Source organism: Lampetra planeri, chromosome 26 (genome assembly GCF_965212315.1).
Source record: "Lampetra planeri chromosome 26, kcLamPlan1.2.h2, whole genome shotgun sequence".
NCBI classification, from domain to species: Eukaryota; Metazoa; Chordata; class Hyperoartia; order Petromyzontiformes; family Petromyzontidae; genus Lampetra; species Lampetra planeri.
This window is the reverse complement of record NC_136132.1, coordinates 7,500,518-7,522,698: the sequence shown is the minus strand read 5'-3', so window position 1 is coordinate 7,522,698 and position 22,181 is coordinate 7,500,518. Positions and strand designations below refer to the sequence as shown.

The 22,181-nt window shown below is 48.9% G+C and overlaps 1 protein-coding gene across 1 annotated transcript in view; it reads left to right on the top strand.

Moving 5' to 3' along the window:
• LOC144727646 (uncharacterized) overlaps positions 1 to 22,181 on the top strand; it is a 42,871-nt gene that overhangs the window by 4,613 nt on the left and 16,077 nt on the right. The window contains exons 2-4 of the mRNA XM_078606613.1: positions 16,804 to 17,055; positions 20,564 to 20,768; positions 20,976 to 22,115. Of these exons, the coding sequence (XP_078462739.1) occupies positions 16,804 to 17,055; positions 20,564 to 20,768; positions 20,976 to 22,115 (1,597 nt within the window). The remainder of the gene's footprint in view (positions 1 to 16,803; positions 17,056 to 20,563; positions 20,769 to 20,975; positions 22,116 to 22,181) is intronic.

Here is a 22,181-nt window from a genome sequence, read left to right as displayed (position 1 = left end):
TAGGCGAGTGAATTCATTTATATTTCAAGCACATAATTTGATGGGCGTAGCGATACATTCAGTTGCCGCGAAGAAAGTCCATTTCCTGAAACGTCGGCTATTATATATTTGTTTCCTCTAAAGGCTTCATATATGTCAAGTTATTTCTGCGATATATATGTCCGTGCGAAGCAATTTGTACGTGGGTGTGTACGTGCATGAATGTGGACTAACTATATATATTCGTGGGTGTGTGTTTGTGTGAAGGAATGTCCGTATTGTGTGTGTGTGTGTGCGCGCGTGCGATTATAGGTGCTCGCGAACAGCACTTGCCTCAACAGTCTGTTAAGGCTATACAGGGGATCTTTGTCTTTGTTACGTGATTCTTCTCTGGAATATAAGGACGCTCCGAAAAAGTGAGATGCACTCAAAATGTGTGCTCGGCGTGACTCCAGTTATTATAGAAAGTTTTGCATTAAAATATGAGGAAGCAACTGCGTCTTAACGTCCTCGTTGCGTGGATATATAATAAATGCTGAGCGTTAATTAAATTATTCATAATAATCATCATCATGATCCGTGGGAAGAAAGCCCGAGGTGCCCACTGCACATTTCGTCATTTGTTCCCTACACTTATCATTCAATAATATTTAATTTTCAAAGCGCCTATTAAGTTATACATGTGTACGATTGTCACGGCAGGTTATTGTCGTGTGTGTGTGTGAAGTTGTGTGCGCGCGCGCGCGGGGAGGAGCGGTGGCGCAGTCGTTAGCGCCACGACCCGAGTTGGATATCCGCTCACGACCAATAACAGTGGCAGGAAAAAAAATGTGAAGTTGCCCCGCCCCTATCCCCACCCCTCCAGGTTGACTCAGCCTTAAACGAATGTGTAAAGATCAGCGCAAGGGAGACAAAGGCAGCATGGCGGTGCCGTCTATGGTTAATTGCATTGGTGAGCGATATCTAAATCGATCTTGAGCCTTCGTTTTCACCAATCCGTACTGACCGGCGTGGTGAAGTATGGTCAGAAGTCAAGATTACCCCCATTGCAGAGACGGCGTGCATGATCTAGTAGTGAATTGATAAAGGGCTGAAACTTGTTTTTAAAGTGAAGTTGTGTTGTGCAGTTTGGGCATGAAGTTATACTGTACTCAATATTAGTACAATAAAGCCGTGCTTCGGAACTATGTAAGCACGTATATGGCTTTATTGAACCAGATAATTCCTAAATGATATATATTCTCGTTCAGCCTATCCGTGTCATCCAACGGTAATTCACGTCGGCCTTAATAGGTGCTTGCGAACGACCAACAACTAACTCCGACTTTCTAAGTCTAAGCGAGGGATCGTTGTAAACGTTTATGTGTGTGTATGTCTATATGTGTGCGTGAAATGTGTGAGCGGCAGTGTAGCTGTGAGCGCTCTGCACTACGAACCTGGTGACCCGAGTTCAATTCCCCCTCACGGCACAACACCAGTGACCATTAACTGACCCGATCGTGGGCCTCCACTAGGTAGACTCAGCCTCAAATGAGTACTTGGCGTGGTGTGTAAACATCGCCACTGGGAAGACAAAGGCGGCCGGGCGTGGTGTTGGCCACCCACCTCCTCGTGTGCCGTGTCGGCTTTCATAGGTGCTCGCTAACAGCACTTGTTAAATAGACTAATCCCACCTCTTGCGGAATGTACAGGTGCTCGCTAACAACGCTTGCCCCAAAAAACAGCCTGAAACATAATTAGTGGGGATCTTTGTCTTTCACCTGTTAATTATGTATTGTGTATTTGTGCGCGAGCGTTTGTGTCTGCGTGTGCACAGACACTTACAGAAAGTTGTTCTACGCAATGTGTTGGAGACTATACAGTACACGTATGTGTGTGCGCGTTTGTATTCTGCGTATCGCTATGTGGGGGGAGCGGCGGTGCAGTGATTAACGCGCTGCGCTACGAACCCGTCTACCCGGGTTCGATAACCGCTCACGGCGACCCAACAGTGACGATGACCTGAACAGGGTCCTGAGCCTTGCCGAGGTCGACTCAGCCTCAGATGAGTTCCTGCTGTGGTGTAAGCATCGCCACAGGGGGAGGCAAAATCATCCGGGCGTGGTGCTCGCCAACCACAAGCCTCGTGTTTAGTGCCGGCCTTCATAGGTGCTCGTTAACACCACTTGCCCCAAAAGTCTGCTAAGGCTACACGGGTGATCTTTGTCTTGTGTGTGGTATGCGAAAATGTCCACGCGCGTGTTTGTGCAGACAATTGTTGTGTTCTGAAAGTGCGCGTTAAGTTATTTGTAATTCTGTGTATTTATGTGTGTATGTATATGCATGCAAATATAATTCTATATATATACAGGTCTGTGTCAAAGTATGTGTAGGCGTATGTGTGATGCCATTTAGTTTATAGATTTGTGTACAGGTGTGTGTTAATGTATACGTACGTGTGTAAATAAAATATAACTCACAATTAACTAATAGGATAAGTGTAAAGAAGTTGGTATGTACACAATATCAACCACTAACCAATTTTTCTGGAATGCGTCATGTACGCTTGCGTTTGATGCACCGTGCACAATTTGCATTAAATTACATTAATTAATCTCTGTTATATATATGGATGCTATTCGCGGCATTAATTATTCTGAACGTTGGTTTTATATTCACACGCTGTGTACAAAATCCAGCTCTTTATAAATCCACTGCTGTATGAATGCTTTCCGACGCCGTGTCGGCTCATTTGACCATACTTCACCACGATGGTCAGTGCTGGTTGGTGAAGTTCTGGGAATCTAAAAATGCGCTTCTGATATTACTCGCCACTGATGTGAACCGTGGCCTAGAATCTAACTATATTATTCTGTCGTGCAATGCGCTAACTACAGCGCCACCGCTCCTCATTTGTTCGTGTGTGTGTGTATAGACCGTGATACGCACCAAGCGGTTTCATACTGATTTTCCAATCATAATTTGTTTAAATTCCACCACGCAACGGAATAAAAACGGGATTTTCCTATTCTTAATCTCTACTTGCTAGGTTAAATACTTGTCAAAACAAATTTGTAAATATGTTTAAAATATGCACACGGTTTCGAGTTGAATATTTAAAAAAAAGTTATTTGTTCGGCCCCATCTCTTTTCAAAATTAATGTTGCTCAAATTATTCTCCTGATTATGCGATTATGATCCTCTGCCGTGTTTTAAAGCAGAACTTGTGGCTGCGTCTTCTAGTTAGATGTGTGACCAGATCTGTATAACTTTATTAATATTGGGCACGAGTTTGGGGGTACGTCTTACTGTCTGGGGTGTCTTACAATTCGCAGTCTAATGAAGTCACATTGATTATTCGGGCCGAACAAATACTGAAATGTGTTAATTTGTTTTATATATTCGCACATTTCAGAAGCTTATTTTCATTCATGTTGGCAATACGATCAGCCCAGTGTCAGCGGAAATAAGAACCGTTACTTCGGCTAATGTGTAGTTTTTTTTGCGGTTTAATAATTATTCGAATAATTTAGAGATATGCGGGATATTGTAATTATAGTATTGCTGTAAATCCAATATTGTACGTAATGCACGTCTTTACTCTTTTAATTAACACATTTGAAACCTTAGTTGCGTAACCCGTGTATACAGTATACGTAACATTTACCATCATGCATACTTTAACACCGTTATGCATAGAACTGAGCAAGTTGATCTGACAACAATCCTATTTATAAAAACACAGCTCGTATATACCATTACAATATGAACTGTCATCGCAAGCGGACGGATGCATTCAACGCTTGCCTACATTCGTGTGTGTGTGCGCGCACACTCTGTGGTGTATACGACAACGTGCAGCATTCAGATCTTGTGAACAACCCGTCGACCGAAGTTTGATTCCCGGCCGCGGCTAATGGCAGTGGCATTTTAAACCGGGCCAAAGTCTTCCCCTACACCACCCCGCACTGACCAGCGAGGTGAAGTATGGACTTAAGCGATCCCCGACGACCGATACGCGCGTGGGGAAGGCCTTCATCCAAACCCTGGATTGATAAGAGGGTCCTAGTTAGTTGCGTCGAACGCTTGTCATTGAAGCATTCCATCTCGTGCCCATGTGTTTTAAGTTACAGTATACACCACTGTTTAGCATGTAGACTGTCGGGGCAACTAACATTTAGCGAGCGCCTGTGAATGCAAATACGAATACCCTCCGTTTAGGCCAATGAGGTAACGCATCCGATAAGTACCTGCAGGGTGGAGATGGAGCGCACAAGTCAGTTCGTGGGCAGGTGACAAGTGGATTGCTACAGAGCAGGGCCGTCAGAGATAGCAGCGGTGGCTTGGAAAGTCCTCCACCAAGCAGTGGATTCACCATGGCCGATGATAATGATGATGAGCCGAATAGACCCGAGACGATGATGATTTGTTTGCGAGCACCAATTAAGGTAAAACCACCCCGCATAGAAGTGCTCCGAATTCGGAATGCCATATACAGGTGGAAATGTACTATACAGTATATTAAAGCATTCTTAGTGCCAGCCTTATACGCCATCATCACGAAATACCGTGTTTCGGAGGAATTAAGAGTGTATTAAAGGTTACGCTGGCTGTTTGTGATGAATGCGTATTAACGCTCCGTATGTGTGCAATTATGTGAATAGTTCGAATTCCTTCCGTGCAATTTTGCGCTGCGCAATTTTGTTGTTTGCAGGTGAACAGTACGTCTGTATGTTTGTAGTGCACGCAGCGAAATAGAAAGTTAAACGACATTTCAATCATTGTCAACTTTTGGGCCGACTTTTTTTTTCTTACGCCAATCAAGTGCAAATATTCGTTTACAATTACTGAAAATGTAAACGTATTTATTTTGTAATTATAAACGGAAATAAATGTATACGGCTCATATATGGTATACACACGTGTGCACGCAAAAATATACTTCGTGCAATTTCAACCATATTATTATAGTAATGAACAGGATAATAGTAATGAGTAATGTTTGAGGTCTTTGTTGTAATCCACTACTTCACCACGCTGGGCAATGGGGGCGGGTTAGGTATTACTCAGATGTCACTCACCGTCGATGTCGGTCGTGGCCGGGAATCGAACCTAAGGGTTGGAAAGTTCTATAGGAAACCGCGCTCAGCTCTGCACCAACGCCCCACGAACAACGCCCATACATTCGTGAGCTGTCGCGGAATGGACGTGGATCGATTAATTGTTATCATGCAGCAACAGCAATATTACCGTAGAGACAGTCCGGATTATAAGACGCTCCGGAAAGTAAGACGCACCCCTAAAAACCTGTGCCAAGAGAAGCCACACAAACCTAAATTTCGATTTACAGCTTTCGTGACTGCAGGGATTCATCTTCTCGGTTCTTTCGGTAAAGTCACGTAGTGTGGCCGAAACGTCGTGAGAATTATTTTATTATGTTTTATTTGTATTATTTTATTACTTCCCTTCTACGTGACTTTACTGTACAAACTTGTTCGCACACTCGCACCGGAATATAAGACGCAACCCCCAACTTCACAGGAGCGCGGTGCGTCGTATACTCCGGTGAACACGGGTTTTCCCACTCTTCTCGAGATGGATGCGAAACTTACTTTTCTTAATGGATTGTGGCGATAACGCAAGTTAGTTGACTTGACAGTGGTACACCACGTGGGTTGTATGTGTGTACTATACATGCATGCATGTATATTCATACATTCATACACAGACAAAGATGCCCCCTTCACGTGGAGCCGACGTAGAGAGTTGGGTTACAAGTGTTGTTAGCGAGCGGCTTGCCAAGCCGATCCTGGCGGCGGACGAACCGCCCGGCCACCTTTGTCTTCCCCCAGTGCTGATGTTTTACACTCATTTCAGACTGAGCCGACTTACGGGAGGCGCATTGCTGGTTGAGATACGTCATGACCAGGACTTGAACTCGGGTCACGAGCTACTTTGCTCAACCGTTCGCACAGACAAAGGCAAAGATCCCCCGTCTACCCCATACAATCTGTCCGGGCAAGTGCTGTTAGCGAGCGTACACTTCTGGGCCTACACACGAATACATAGCACCGTAAACATGTTATCACCATCGGCCATGCTCAATTCACTGCTGGATGAAGGCCTCCCCAAGCGGTCCGCATCTCTCACGATCCTGCGATATAACGATCCACCCAGCCACCTGCGCAAGGGCTGGGGTTCATCGCTCCGTCTCCACGATGGTCGTACCCTCGGATGTTCATTCGCTTGGCTTCTTACTCGGGCAATATTTTCCACACCCCGGGATGATCCTTGCAAGCGATCGGTAATCTTCATTAGCGGCCCTGAGCGAGCGGTGGTAATTCCACATTCCCATGGCGGCGACTTAGTTATATTCACAAGTCGACCAAATTCAATTCGCCACAACGTGGTAGCTGTTTTATGACCCCCCCCCCTCTGCTGTCGCGATGATAGGCCGAGTTTATCTCCCCAGGACCGGGGTTCGAACTCACGAGCTGAACTTTCTAACCGGACGGACCAATTACACAACAACAACAACTGCCGCCATTCGCCACCAAGTGACGACGTCACCACGGCGCCTGTGCCAGGCCACGTGCACCTTTGAGGCCACGTGAAGTGTCGAAGCCTCGCTGATAGGTCACGGGACAGGCCCAGGTGCCACGGGTTGACTGAGTTGACTGGCAGATGCACCAGCTGTGCCCCCCGACTGTGCCAACTTGCTGTAATTATCAACCCGGAGATCCGCTCGTTGTTGTGAGCGTCGCTCCTCTGCCCTCCGTTGTTGCTGGAGGGCGACTGCCTCCAACTGCCCAGTAGCAGCAGCAGCAGCGTCCTTCACGAGCCTCCTTCTCCACAGAGGCCGATCTTGACACCGCTGGTAGCGTTCTTCGGCAAGTCCACTCAGCTCCACATCCTCCCGAATCGCATTAGCTGCATCTCTTCCCCAGCCCGTGTCGTGCCCGTACACTCGCATCAACGGACGGCGAGGCGATCGCGACCGACTGATGTCAATTCTAATGCTGCTCTGGAAGGGGCTATAATGCCTGGCACGCGCCTCGTGACGTCTGTTCCTCGAACAACAAACCATCTGAAAAGCGACATTTTTCCAATTTGCATCTCCATCTATTAACGATCCGAGGCTTGATTGGTTCCGCTTGTTCTGGGGCTAATTTACTTGTCCGCGCTGACGCCCGATGTACGAGCGCAATCATTGAAGCTAATTTCGAGTACGGCAGTTAGTTCGCGTCCCGTATAGCTGGCAGTGTGACGCTAAAGCCGATAGAAAGCGGTTACGAGTGTGCATGCATGATTATTGTTGTTGTTGCACGCGCGCGCGCGTTCTTTGCGCGTGAATAATTCTTGCGCTCCTTGCAGCGAGGTCGACTCATTGTTTCAAGTGGATTTTGTTGAAGAAGCTGAGAACTCCAGAGAGACCCAATTTGCTCAGCGTGACCTGGAGCAGTAGCCAGTAGGAGGCGTTCGTTGCCACGCGTGGTCCCATTTAAGAACCCGCGCGGGTATCTTTTAGGGTCCATTTGAACATTTTGCGAATTTTGGACCCTGACGGCCCGCACCGCAGAGGTCGCAACCAGGTACCCGATACCCCTACCCTACCCGATACCTGGCTACCCGTACTCGGCCAGGTACGGGTACCCGTTTGCGACCCTGGTGCGGCCGGGTACGGGTAGGCCGTGAGTCACTGGTGAGTAACCGTTTGTCACTCATTTCGGGTAGGGTACGGGTAGGGAACGGGTACCCGTACCCGGCCGGGTACGGGTACGGGTACCCATTTGCGACCCTGGTGCGGCCGGGTACGGGTAAGGAATCAAAACCCGTTTGCGACCGCTGCCGCACCATGGACGAGACGTCGCGGAGTATTAATCAGGGCGGCCGCTCACAAAAGATCCGAACCGCGAACGTCTGCAACAACAAAGCGACGATCGTGGGGGCGGGGCCGAGTCGGCCACCTCACAATGCGCACAGCACGCGCCCTGGTGTGGTGAGGATTGAGCGGTGGGGGAGACAAAGGCAGCCGGGAGTGGTGCTGGCCACCCATCCACCTCGTGTGGCCGTGTACGCCCTCAATAGGTGCCCGCTCACAGCAAGGCTGTTCGTAAAGCGATACGGGGGGGGGGGGCGGGGTCTTTGTCTAATTGTGTATAATCTTGCGTTCCTTAGCACTGTTCAGCTTGACTAATTGGTAATTAGGCTTTTGAAGTCTGATTAACAGTGACGGAGATACGGGGCTCTTTGCGACACTGATAATACATTAATTAAACATTTGTTCATGAATATATTCATGAACAAATGCATTTGCATGAATATATATATTCATGCGAATTTCCTGGAAACTGCATAATCAATTTATGTAGGCATCTTCAGTAATTTGACAAATTTTGTTACGTTTAATGTGCCATCCACACTTGCAGATATGGGCTGTACGTACGAGTAAACCTTTTTTTGCGAGCAGTTATCAACGTCTGTAACTGCACACGCCGAGGAATGTGGCAAGGTTCGTGTTTGCGTGCCTGACGTCTTTGTTGCTCGCCACGTGCACACAAAGACACATCTCACATTTATTCTTGTCGACTGTCAGGGCAAGTGCTGTTAGCGAGCGCCTATTAAAACACGTGGTGTTGCCGTAACCACCTTGGTCGCTGTTGTCTTCTCAGTGTTGACGTTCACACGGCGCAGAAGGTATCCATTTAAGGCCGAGTCGAACTAGGGGAAACCCAACACCAGTTCACGTACTAATTGACTCTCGTGATGTACTTGCTCTAGAATTGAACTGAGGTGGCCCGGACTGCAAGGGCTGCCGATTTAAAGCTTTCGTGACTGCAGGGATTCATAATTTAATTATTTCTCTTCTATACGTGACTTTACCGAAAGAACCAAGAATACGTTGTGAGATGTATTCCGTACTTACAAAAAAAACAATGCACGTGATAACCTTAATTACATTTCCATAATTAAATACATTCACCAAATCCATTTACGGTATGGTAGCAAATGTGAAATGAGAATAATATACTTCTCCGCGCAGGACAAGTGCGGGTTGGACGGTTTCAGATATCACTGATGTGAGTCGTGACTGGGAATCGAAGTCAATTCGCCACCCCCCAGAATATATTTACCAACCTAAATAGGCGCTCACAACACTTTCCACGAATGCCTGGTGGGTGATGTGTTTATACCGTTCGTGATTTAAATTCCTTTCCAATGGAACAGCTCGCTTACAACACGTATTGCAAACACACATCGTAATGAACACGCTTATACTATCACGGTAAAATGTTCAAGTATGAATATGATCACTGAGATTCGTATATTGTACCTGGGTTCCATGCCATGTTATATTTGACCAAATATATACAGCGCGTAGCGTATACACTCTCAACCCAAGCACATAGATGCTGATTATTATATGTGCATACTGTGCTAATGTAAATCCATAATCTACAGCCCTTTGTCAATCCACTGCTGGATGAATGCCCGCCCCACTTGATCACTTGTCGGGCTATTTGACCATACGTCACGCTGGTCAGTGCGGGAGCATAGACGTTGCAGCACATGAGCAGAGAAGGGTCTTGCAGCACGGCCCATGGCAGTCACACATCCCAGGCCTTATCCAGGTTGAAATTCTGCTTAGCTTGCGAGATTTTTGCGAGGTCGGGCGCATCCCCCGGGTGATTTTTGTGGAATGTACGTATGTACGGAGCGTCTGACGCGTGTTTGACGAGCAAAGGTAAACATTTGAGTTCACATCCCGGTCTGTGGCCGTCCCATCAGTTGTCATCATGCCCGCCCGGGTCGCGAACATTAGCGACACTTTTGTCAGAAGCTAACGGCGGTTGTCATGCGAAGGCACGTGCCTTTCCACGAAGTTGTACGAGTTTTATCGACCCCCAAAGGAATGATATGAGCCGGGCTAATACAACGTAATACACTTATATACAACTTACATTGTAGGTCCGTAACTTATTAGAAACTGGTGGGCTTACCGCCTTTGTGGTGGTTTATACTGACGTCGTTACGATTGCGAGTGCGTCAGTACATTCACTATTACAGCAATGTCTTTATTTGTAGTACAGAATAAGTTAATTGGAGCGTTGGCGCAGTGGTTAGGGCACTGAACTCGGCTACGTGGGTTCGATACCCAGACGAGTGGTATGTGAATCGCTGTCACTACGCCGCACTGCGTGGTGGTATATGGTCAAGCAACCGCCCTGACCGCATGGAGGAAATTCTGTAAACATATTCACACCATGGGAGTCGAAATGTTATCTATTTGTACGTATGTATGTACCGCATTATTAATTGATGTTTGCATAGTAGTTGCAGGAGTGAATTCGTAATACTTTATTATCATTAGCGAAATATTATTTCAGTTATAAACCTCCTCCTTAGGATTATACTATACATTGGGATTAGTATTAATTGGCGTGACCTGTATCAGAGTGGCGGTGCCTTACACCAACAATTCCCGACTCCAAACCAGCCTAGCAGCGATGCGGAAAAATATCAAGGGATAAATTAAGCTCTGGCCATTGGATTGATCTCTGCGAGCCTGGTGACCAAGGGGGAATGAAGACCCAAGAGCAGATGGAGGTGGTGGGAGGTCGTCAGGGCAGGTCTAGGACGTCACTGTGCGTCCGCGGTGGTGAGATGTTAACTACCTCGCCTGGTATGCAGGAGTGCGTGGGTGTGATCCAGACCCTGATGCCTGCTGTATATTTGAAGTTTGCATGTTCTCCCCGTGGCGATTGGGCTATCATTTGTGGCCAGGTCTCTTCTGAAAAAGATATATCGATCTAACTCAATGAGCCTCACCTGATAAAATAAACAAAATGGTTGTTCAGTTGGGTCTATTTCAGACTATATCAGTATCAGTTTGTTTTGAACAACTATATCAGACTATATCAGTTTATTTGACAAGAAAATGCCAGTTCCCCCTCTGGAACCCTGTCTGATGGGTAGCCTGTACCAGTTTTCCCCCTAACCCAGGGGATTTGATGTTTTGTCACAATTCGGAGTTGCAATTACATCACAAAAAAAATCTGTAATTTTTTTGTCGGTACACTTTTTACCATCTCGTTTGTATATTTTTCTATTGCTCTGCTGCAATTGTAGCCAGCCATTTACTCGCTCGACGAGCCCCAATGTAACTCTTGCCGACAATTTTGCAGAATGAAACCAATAGAATATGTAGTAACAAGCGCTGTTAAGTGAGCAACATGCTAAATCTGAATGCCTAGCACATGCCCTGCTGCCTTTGTCTCCCCGGTCCTGACATTTGCACACAACACCAGATACTTACTCAGTCCATCGGGAAGCTCTGGAAACTGTCCATATATGCCTCTGTCGCCACGAATGTTGACTGTGGCACGGAGTCAAACCCAGGTTACTAGAATTGCAGCACGTTTCCCGAACCACTGTGCCACCGCTACCGACACAACACAGTGAGAGTGACATCACTATAGCGCTCGTGCCAGGCTGGGTGCACTTTGAGGCCACGTGAGGTGTGGAAGGCTCGCTGCTGGCAGGAGGTCATGGAGGGAGACCCAGGTGTTATGGGTTTGACTGCACGTGGTGACTGGTAGATGCATAACCTGTAGTCCCTACTGTGCCCAACTTGTGTTTTAATCACCCGGCGTGGGAGCATCGCCCCTTCGTCCACAAGCATTGGAATAAAACCACACACACACGTCCTTGCGCACACGCACAGACACACACATACATGGCTGTGCATACACACACACACACACATTATACACACACACACATTATACACACATTATAATCGCTCATCTGCCACAGCCTAATTGCCACAATGACAGTTAGTATTGTCTGGGCAATCACCTGCTCACGTCCCTAAGCGATTGCCCATAATTACGTTTCGCAGCACAAGTTAGATCACTGCAAGGACAAACACACGGGTTGCCGTTACATAACTGTGACCCGAACCAACAGAATTACGCGGGATACATAAATGTCGCCTATAAATAGAAGCCTGCACACCAAATGTCTGATAATCACCATGTGAGTAGAGCACCAGTAAAATAAATGAGACCACTTTTTTTTTATCTCGGAATAACTTGTTTAAAATTTTGTTCGGATAGATGCTTCCGCGTTTTAGGGCCACGTAATTGGAACAAAGCAAGTCTTTCGCAAAGTTACCTTCCTGGATATGTGCCTACTTCATCATGCCTATTAATTATGCGCCATGTCTTTCCATTGCTTCAATTATTTCCTGTTCTCGGCATACTTTTCTGCAGTCCGGTTACTGGGAACTTTAGGACATCTGAACAGCATCATTATAATTGTTTCCTTTCGACTGACATGTGTGTCACTTTATATGAAGCCAGCTGAAGTCATCATATAGACGGACGGACTGGCACCTTCCGAGGTAATGTGGAATTGCCTCACACTTGTTTTTGTGCGGAAGGGTAAAGGCGCTGCACTGCAATTGCCTGCTCGCGTCACTGCTGGCATGAGGACCTTCGCTCGAGGGAGCTCTAGAGAGTCCCTCCCTAGAGGTTGTTGAGCATACTCAGTCACACTGGAAAGACGTCTTTGACGAGGTGGGAGGATCTACACTTCACCCCACCACACACGACCTGCCCATTGACTAACGGCGGTGTACTCATTTATACGGCTGGCACGTTTGTGTAATTTGACTTCATACACTGAAACCCAGTCTCAATTAAATATCCATTATTTTTTACAACAGAAAATAGATGATTCACTGGAGTAACATTTTATTCATAGTTTGCATGCTTGTCTTATAAGTTATAATATGTAATAATACTGTTAGTACAAAGATAACTCGGAGAAAATACAATCTCATCACAGCAGAAACTAAAACAATGCACACACATTAACAATGTATAATTTCAAGAAATCCCCGTCACAAAAGTTGGCTCGGACAAATTCCTTTTTTAAATCATTGAGAGTCAAATTAAGGAACATAAACTTCAAAACAGGTGAGGGTGACTATTGCACCCCTCCGCGTTTCACGCGAACAAGTCACGCGCACACAATATGTGCCGAACTCTCCTGTCCACGGCTTGCGCCACCGACACGGACTTGTCCTGAGAGTGCAGACGAAGAGAGCGCTGCGGTTGATGATATGAACCACGCAGAATTGTGATTTCGGTTTTTTTTTGGGGCGGGGGGCGCAGCAAAAGAACGGATGTGGGGATGTGACAGGGTACAAGTATATTTGGGGGGGGGCAGTGGTGTTGGCAGGGGGGGCATTAAGGGGGGGTGAGGGGTATTGAGGGGGGGGGGACGAGAGCTACAGGGGAAATGGAGAGAGAGACTACATCAATTATACACGGTATCCGGGAAGTCCTTGAGTGTGTTTGATGTGAAATAACACGATGTGTAACACCCTGGGAAGATCACAGCCATCGCGAGCAGCAGGTGTGGCCTTTCTAAAACGAATCCAGGCCGAGCTGCTCAAATTATCCACCGGTGCCCCCTGTTGCTATTGCACTTTCAATAATGAATTTTGCCTGCGTGGCGGCGTGCGATTTAAGTATAATGCGCTGGCGGTATCGGCATTTAGAGTCCATTACGGACAATCAAGTTGGCCCTTCTCAAGCTCTCTCTGATGCCGATTGGTGTTAAATATTAATCGAGTAAAGGTGAAAGTCAAAGTGTGTCCTCGCAGCTCTGAACGAACCAGGGCACCCGTCTCTGTTGGTGTCCCTGAGCCATAGGCGCAAATTAGCACAACTTCCTCGTCGCTGTCGATGGTGTAACGGTGAACGCACTGCACTTGCAATCAATAGGCCCGCCGGTTCGCTTCCAACTTGGTGCGCGGGATTTGCGGCAACGGTGCTCGTTTCCACTATTCAACCCCAGCAGTATAAATGGGAAAACCACAGTTGGCCGTGACTGCCGGTTTATGTTCTTGTGGTGGGGTAAAGTGTGGGATCCCCCAGCTCTCTTCCACGACGCCTGGACAGCATGGAAGAGTAGGGGCTCTCTGGAGCACCCTCTGTTGGAGGTTCTTCCGCCAGTCGTGGTTTGCGCAAATAATTGTATGCTTTTTAGACTCTTTCTATGGTGGGGCCAGTCTCTCCCGGCATTGACCACTGTTGACTTTCGACGAGCCAGTACAGATTTTATCGGCCTCAAAGTGGTGATGGGTTGAGCCTAACCCTGCCTGCGAATCGAACTACTTTGTTCACGTCAATCGATGGTGAGTTAAATGCGTTGGCACAGCGCCACCCATCTCGATAATCCGAACGATAATCATCATGAAGATTCCACGTTCCTCTGGTGGGAGCTTTACCGCTCGGAGTAAATCAACCACAAAAGTCGGTGGTCGTTTTACCGACCCGAGATGGATGGTGATGATGGTGATGCAAACAATCGTAATAATGGACAGTCCTTTTTTAATCTACCGCTGGATAGAGGCGTCCCCATGCCTTGTTTGGCCTATACTTCACCACACTGGTCAGCGTTGGTTATTAAAAGGTTCATTATCATCAGGAGTATTTCAGAAATCACTGACCACTATATAGCGGGGAATCTATAACTCAGTTCGCCAGGTTCACAGGGCAGTGAACGAACCACTGTGCGTGTTACCTCTCCACCCTGTATTTAAAACCATTAAACTGTTTCAACTATATTATATTTAACTATCCAATGTTAAAATTGTACACATACGACTCGCACACTTACAATTCGACTGAGGCTGCCGGGCTCGTTAGACCATGCGACAACCACGATACAATAAGCGTGCAGTACGTTCTGTCGTACGTTGCAGATGGATGTGAAATAAGACACAAAGCTGTTATGACCAGAGGTGGGACAAAGTCATTGTTATGCAAGTCCAAGTCGAGTCGCAAGTCATCAAATTCATGACTCGAGTCTGACTCGAGTCCAAGTCACATGACTCGAGTCCACATCTCATAGGTGGGACAAAGTCATTGTTATGCAAGTCCAAGTCGAGTCGCAAGTCATCAAATTCATGACTCGAGTCTGACTCGAGTCCAAGTCACATGACTCGAGTCCACATCTCATAGGTGGGACAAAGTCATTGTTATGCAAGTCCAAGTCGAGTCGCAAGTCATCAAATTCATGACTCGAGTCTGACTCGAGTCCAAGTCACATGACTCGAGTCCACACCTCTGGTTATGACTTTTATTTTTCCAAACGTCTGTCCAGCATGGAAGAGTAGGCCAATTACCTTCTCGAGGTACTTTCTAGAGCTCGCTCTAGTGGGTGGCCCTTCCGCCAGCAGTGGCGTGAGCGGGCACTTTCAGCGCTGCGCCCTTCCCCTGCTCAACATCACGCACTGTGCAATTAACTGGAATTGCGGAATTTACTCGTAACTCATTAAAAGTGAACGGAGATCGTTGCTTAACATTAACACGTGGCCTTTGTTGCATGAAAAGGTGTTGCCCTGAAGTGTCTCGTTGCTGTCAAAAGTGTCTCGTTGCTGTCAACAGCTGCACTCCACTTATAAACTACTATATAAACTGAATTTTTTATTTTACCATGTAAGGCCCACTGAGCTTTCGAGTTGGGGTGATTTTGACTGATGGGGCTAATTGGATTGAATACGTTGGAGTGCTCAGGACTTTCCTTGGTGAATGTTCCACTTCCCAGCAGTTCATTAATGTAACATTCCCAGGGAACGTTGTCTACTGAAGAGATGGAGCGTCGAAATCCAGTTAATGTGCAGGTCAAAGTCGAAGTGATTTCCTGCTCAAATGAGCATCGAGGCACTGCTCGTCTCTGGTTTACAGCCCTAAAGCCATTGGTGGAAGTTCCACATTCTCGTGCTGTGGGCAAGTCCATCCATAGGACAACCACTGGCTCATGCCATTGAAGAGCCTCCACTTGTGCGATTTCTAGAGAGACCCTATACAGGGTATTGGCCTATTTTTCCAACTTGGCCGGATGTCCTGGAAGAGGTTGGAGTACACACACTTTTACCCCACCGCACACGACTTGCCGATTGACTTAACTGTGCTTGTAGCCAATCATACTGCTGGGTGGACAGAGGTGGCGGTGTGGGGATTAAAGACACTTGGCGATTTAATTTCGATTTAAAGCTTTCGTGACTGCAGGGATTCATATTATTGGTTCTTTCGGTAAAGTCACGTAGAAGGGAAATAATACAATAATAAAAATAAAACAATAAAATTAGCACGACGTTTCGATTGCAACACAAGCAATCATCATCAGGTGTGAAAACCACAGCAAGACATTTTGAAAAAAGTGCCGGTTTTTTCTTAACGTTAAGAAAAAACCGCCACTTCTACGTGACTTTACCGAAAGAACCAAGAATATACTTGACAATTGGTTCACCTTGTGAATCGGGAGATTGAATCGGATTGGCAAACCTCGAGCTCGCAAGTCTAGTGCGCTGACCATTACATCGCACGCAGCATCCCCAGGTTTTTCCCGTTGCCGGACGAATGCGTAATGAGGTCGCTCTCATTACACACAAAGGGCTTGCCACAATCGAACCACAATACCTCGCTGATCTCGTCAAGGAGCATAAACCCTCATGCAAACTCCAATCATCCTCGCAGCAGCAGCTTTTGGCTGGCACATTGCGCGCATTTGGATGCGCTTCTGCGGACGTCTGGAACTCTCTTCCTTCTGATATTAGGAAGCCACTGGAGCTTTTCACTTTCAAAGCATATAGATTGAAAACTCATTTTTTTTTAACTGCTATTTGTGTTTCGTTTGTTATCCTTCTTCCGCACGTCCGATATGCATCGTTGGCTACGTACGGTGCGAAAGAAGTTCAACAAACGTACAGACATACGATGTAACTTTCTTTTTCAACGTGCCGTCTCTCCACCGCGTTTCCCGCAGAGCTCCCCCTACGATGCGCACCCCCTCACCTACCACCCCTACGGCGGCGCGAGCCACCCGAGCCTGGGTCCGGTCGGATACCCATACGGGGCCGGAGGATGCGGCGTGGCGGACCCGGCGTTCCGCAAGAACGCCACTCGCGACGCCACGGCCACGCTCAAGGCCTGGCTCAACGAGCACCGCAAGAACCCGTACCCCACCAAGGGGGAGAAGATCATGCTGGCCATCATCACGCGCATGACGCTCACCCAGGTTTGTGGGTGGTGGTGCTCAGAGAGCCGTGTGTGTGTGCATGTGCATAGAAGGAAGCTACATGGGAGTTGTTGGGAGCCGTTGTTGGGAGCCGTTGTTGGAAGGAGTTGTTGGAGAAAGTTGTTGGAGGCAGTTGTTTGAGGCAGTTGTTTGATGCAGTTGTTTGAGGCAGTTGTTTGAGGCAGTTGTTTGAGGCAGTTGTTTGAGGCAGTTATTTGAGGCAGTTGTTGGAGGCAGTTGTTTGAGGCAGTTGTTTGAGGCAGTTGTTTGAGGCAGTTTTTTGAGGCAGTTGTTTGAGGCAGTTGTTGGAGGCAGTTGTTTGAGGCAGTTGTTTGAGGCAGTTGTTTGAGGCACTTGTTTGAGGAAGTTGTTGGAGGCAGTTGTTTGAGGCAGTTGTTTGAGGCAGTTGTTTGAGGCAGTTGTTTGAGGCAGTTGTTTGAGGCAGTTGTTGGAGGCAGTTGTTTAAGGCTTTTGTTTGAGGCAGTTGTTTGAGGCAGTTGTTTGAGAAGTTGTTTGAGGCAGTTGTTTGAGGCAGTTGTTGGAGGCAGTTGTTTGAGGCAGTTGTTTGAGGCAGTTGTTCGAGGCAGTTGTTTGAGGCAGTTGTTTGAGGCAGTTGTTTGAGGCAGTTGTTGGAGGCAGTTGTTTGAGGCAGTTGTTTGAGGCAGTTGTTCGAGGCAGTTGTTTGAGGCAGTTGTTTGAGGCAGTTGTTTGAGGCAGTTGTTTGAGGCAGTTGTTTGAGGCAGTTGTTTGAGCAGTTGTTTGAGGCAGTTGTTTGAGGCAGTTGTTTGAGGCAGTTGTTTGAGGCAGTTGTTTGAGGCAGTTGTTTGAGGCAGTTGTTTGAGCAGTTGTTTGAGGCAGTTGTTTGAGGCAGTTGTTGGAGGCAGTTGTTTGAGGCAGTTGTTTGAGGCAGTTGTTCGAGGCAGTTGTTTGAGGCAGTTGTTTGAGGCAGTTGTTTGAGGCAGTTGTTTGAGGCAGTTGTTTGAGGCAGTTGTTTGAGGCAGTTGTTTGAGGCAGTTGTTTGAGGCAGTTGTTTGAGGCAATTGTTTGAGGCAGTGGCTGGAGGCAGTTGTTTGAGGCAGTTGTTTGAGGCAGTTGTTGGATGCAGTTGTTTGAGGCAGTTGTTTGAGGCAGTTGTTTGAGGCAGTTGTTGGAGGCAGTTGTTTGAGGCAGTTGTTTGAGGCAGTTGTTGGAGGCAGTTGTTGGAGGCAGTTGTTGGAGGCAGTTGTTGGAGGCAGTTGTTGGAGGCAGTTGTTGGAGGCAGTTGTTGGAGGCAGTTGTTGGAGGCAGTTGTTTGAGGCAGTTGTTTGAGGCAGTTGTTTGAGGCAGTTGTTTGAGCAGTTGTTTGAGGCAGTTGTTTGAGGCAGTTGTTGGAGGCAGTTGTTTGAGGCAGTTGTTTGAGGCAGTTGTTCGAGGCAGTTGTTTGAGGCAGTTGTTTGAGGCAGTTGTTTGAGGCAGTTGTTTGAGGCAGTTGTTTGAGGCAGTTGTTTGAGGCAGTTGTTTGAGGCAGTTGTTTGAGGCAGTTGTTTGAGGCAATTGTTTGAGGCAGTGGCTGGAGGCAGTTGTTTGAGGCAGTTGTTTGAGGCAGTTGTTGGATGCAGTTGTTTGAGGCAGTTGTTTGAGGCAGTTGTTTGAGGCAGTTGTTGGAGGCAGTTGTTTGAGGCAGTTGTTTGAGGCAGTTGTTGGAGGCAGTTGTTGGAGGCAGTTGTTGGAGGCAGTTGTTGGAGGCAGTTGTTGGAGGCAGTTGTTGGAGGCAGTTGTTGGAGGCAGTTGTTTGAGGCAGTTGTTTGAGGCAGTTGTTTGAGGCAGTTGTTGGAGGCAGTTGTTTGAGGCAGTTGTTTGAGGCAGTTGTTGGAGGCAGTTGTTGGAGGCAGTTGTTGGAGGCAGTTGTTGGAGGCAGTTGTTGAAGTCAGTTGTTGGAGGCAGTTGTTTGAGGCAGTTGTTTGAGGCAGTTGTTTGAGGCAGTTGTTTGAGGCAGTTGTTCGAGGCAGTTGTTGGAGGCAGTTGTTTGAGGCAATTGTTTGAGGCAGTGGCTGGAGGCAGTTGTTTGAGGCAGTTGTTTGAGGCAGTTGTTGGATGCAGTTGTTTGAGGCAGTTGTTTGAGGCAGTTGTTTGAGGCAGTTGTTGGAGGCAGTTGTTTGAGGCAGTTGTTTGAGGCAGTTGTTGGAGGCAGTTGTTGGAGGCAGTTGTTGGAGGCAGTTGTTGGAGGCAGTTGTTGGAGGCAGTTGTTGGAGGCAGTTGTTGGAGGCAGTTGTTGGAGGCAGTTGTTTGAGGTAGTTGTTTGAGGCAGTTGTTTGAGGCAGTTGTTGGAGGCAGTTGTTTGAGGCAGTTGTTTGAGGCAGTTGTTGGAGGCAGTTGTTGGAGGCAGTTGTTGGAGGCAGTTGTTGGAGGCAGTTGTTGGAGGCAGTTGTTGAAGTCAGTTGTTGGAGGCAGTTGTTTGATGTAGTGGCTGGAGGCAGTTGTTGGAGGCATTTGGAGGAGGCAGTTGTTGGAAGGAGTTGTTGGAGGCAGTTTTTGAAGTCAGTTGCTGGAGGCAGTTGGGGGAGGGTGAAGCCGCCGATGCTCGCAACGATGGGCGGAGCGACGAGTTGGCACAGTCGCAACCCAGTCAACCCACAACACCAGTTCCATCTCGTGACCTCCTACCAACAGGGGTCCACCTGGTTAGCACTAGGAATGCACGGGTATACCAGGTGTTGTAGAATAGTCGATTGACAGTTCACGTATGGTGAGGTAAAGTGTGGGTTACTTCCACTTTTATCACGATGTATATCGAGCGTGGAAGAGGAGGCCAAAGTATCTTCAATAGTGGCTCTCAAGAGCTCCGTCGAGGCCCTTCCACAAGCAGTGGCATGAGCAAGTCACTGCAGGGCTGCACCTTCACCGTTTGTATTCCTTCTTAGCCTCATTGAAGCCACAGTTCAATATGTTTACACATGTATTTGATTCTTAATCCCTTTTCAAATACTTCGGTGTATGCAGAGTGGTATGAAGGTACAACCCTAGCCCCGTGGGGTTCATTGTTCTTTGTAACCTCAACTCTGGACCCACAGCATTTGGCATAGTCAGTTCTATCGCAGCATGGATTTGTTGTTGTTGTCGTCAAACTTTCAAGTGTCTGCCAAACCCATGTTTACAGTCCCTATTGGTTACGCATACACACAAAGAGTCAAAGTGATTTCCTGCTCAAGTGAAAATAGCAGCGGTTCTCATCTTCTGTTAACACCCCTCAGCCAGTGATGAAAATTCCACATTTCTATGGTGGGACACGTCTAACCATAGGACTACTGTTGTTTCCTGATCGCTGCCAACATCAGTGGCGGGTGATATATGAACGGGTCATTGGAATGAGCGTTCGAAACTTGTTAAGCGAAGCGCTACGAATGTTTATGTAAACATACCACGTGGCCTGTCCGTTATCTGACACGGTGTCGCTGGCACCACCACTCGCCCCAAGTGTGCCCTGACCACGTCGTCAACCCCCCCCCCCACATCCCCGCGCCCAACCCAGGTCTCCACGTGGTTCGCGAACGCCCGCCGGCGGCTCAAGAAGGAGAACAAAATGACGTGGGTGACCAAGGCGCGGAGCGACGATGAGCTGGAGGACGACGACAATGACGGCGGTGGTGGCAAGGAGCTGGGCGACTCCTCAGAGAGGAGCGATCGCGACGGAGACCTCATCCTCAACGTGTCGGAGCCGGCGTCGGAGTCCCAAGGTTTGTTCACCCAGCGCGCACAATCTCACACTGGGCGGTCGGAGCACGCGTGCTGGGTCAAGCGGAAGTTCCCCGGCACCTCCACCTTCTGGGGGATTGGGCGGGAGCAGTTGGCGCGGAGTTCACCAGCGACGCCCGCATCTCGAAAACTAAACTGACCCTCCACCCGTGCGCGACGATCGGTCCGTGTGTGCTGCTCGCGCGCAGATGACAGGGTCCATGGCATCGCCGTCTCGGGAGACAGTGGCACCTCGAAGTGCGACGCGGCGTCAGCGCGCCGCGCCGGCCCGGACTGTGACATGTCGGACGGGGATGACGAGCGACTCTTCCCGACCTCCACGACCGGCGGCATTGGTGGCGCCACCGTCGTCCTCGCGACTCCCCCGCCCGGCTCGCTGCAGCCCGCTAGCGCTCCCGACCGGCCCTCGCTGGTGCAGCACACGTCGGCCGCCATGAACGCGTCGCCGTCGATACTCACCACGTCGCCCGTCGCCGGCACGGAGGCGCCGCGGCTGGGCCGGGGATCGCCAGTGCTGGAGAACTCGAGCACGGGGCAGGCGCCGGCAAACGGGACCTTCGTAGCGTCGCAGTCGCCCGGCGCCTCCAGGATCAACGCAGGCGGTGCCGGCAGCGGCGGCGGCGACCGCGTGGGCGCTGCGGTCACCGCCGCCGCCGCCGGCGGCAGCAACGCCGGCAACGGAAACACCGGCGGAGGCAACGGCGCTACGCCCACCAAACCCAAGCTGTGGTCGTTGGCTGAGATTGCGGGTGCATCGGACGAGAGGAACTGTTCGGACGCTCAGAGCCACGGCCACCACCACCACCAGCACCACAACCACCACCACCATCACCAACAGCAGCAGCAGCAGGCGGCGATGCAGGCCGCGGGCATTCCCTGCATGCTGAGTGCGGCGGCTGCGGCGGCTGCGGCAGCTGCGGCGGCATCGCCCTCCTCCTCCTCCACGCAGGCGCACGCGTACTACGCGTGCGCGTCACCCGCGTACTTCTCGCGCTACGGCGTGGCGGGCTACGCCGCCAACTTTGGTGCGTTGCCGGGAGCAGGCGGCGGCGTCGTCGGTGGCGGAGGAGGAGGTGGCGCCGGTGGCGTTGGCGGCGGTGGTCTGCGAGGTTTGCCCGCGCCGCCGGGGAACGGACTGGTCTACCAGACGGTGTTCAAGTCTGGCCATCGCGTGCCACCGCCTGCGTACCTCTTCGCAGGGTACGGCGGCGGTGGCGGAGTTGGCGCTGGTGGCGTTGGCGCTGGTGGCGGTGGAGCGGAGGTGAGGATTTTGGAGACTCAGGAGACGCACGATGGCAAGGGGATGATCGCGCTCGACTGCAAGCGAGGTGAGAGGGGTCACAGCGATGTCGCGTATGTGTGTGTGTGTGTGTTGGGGGGGATAAAGCGCACCT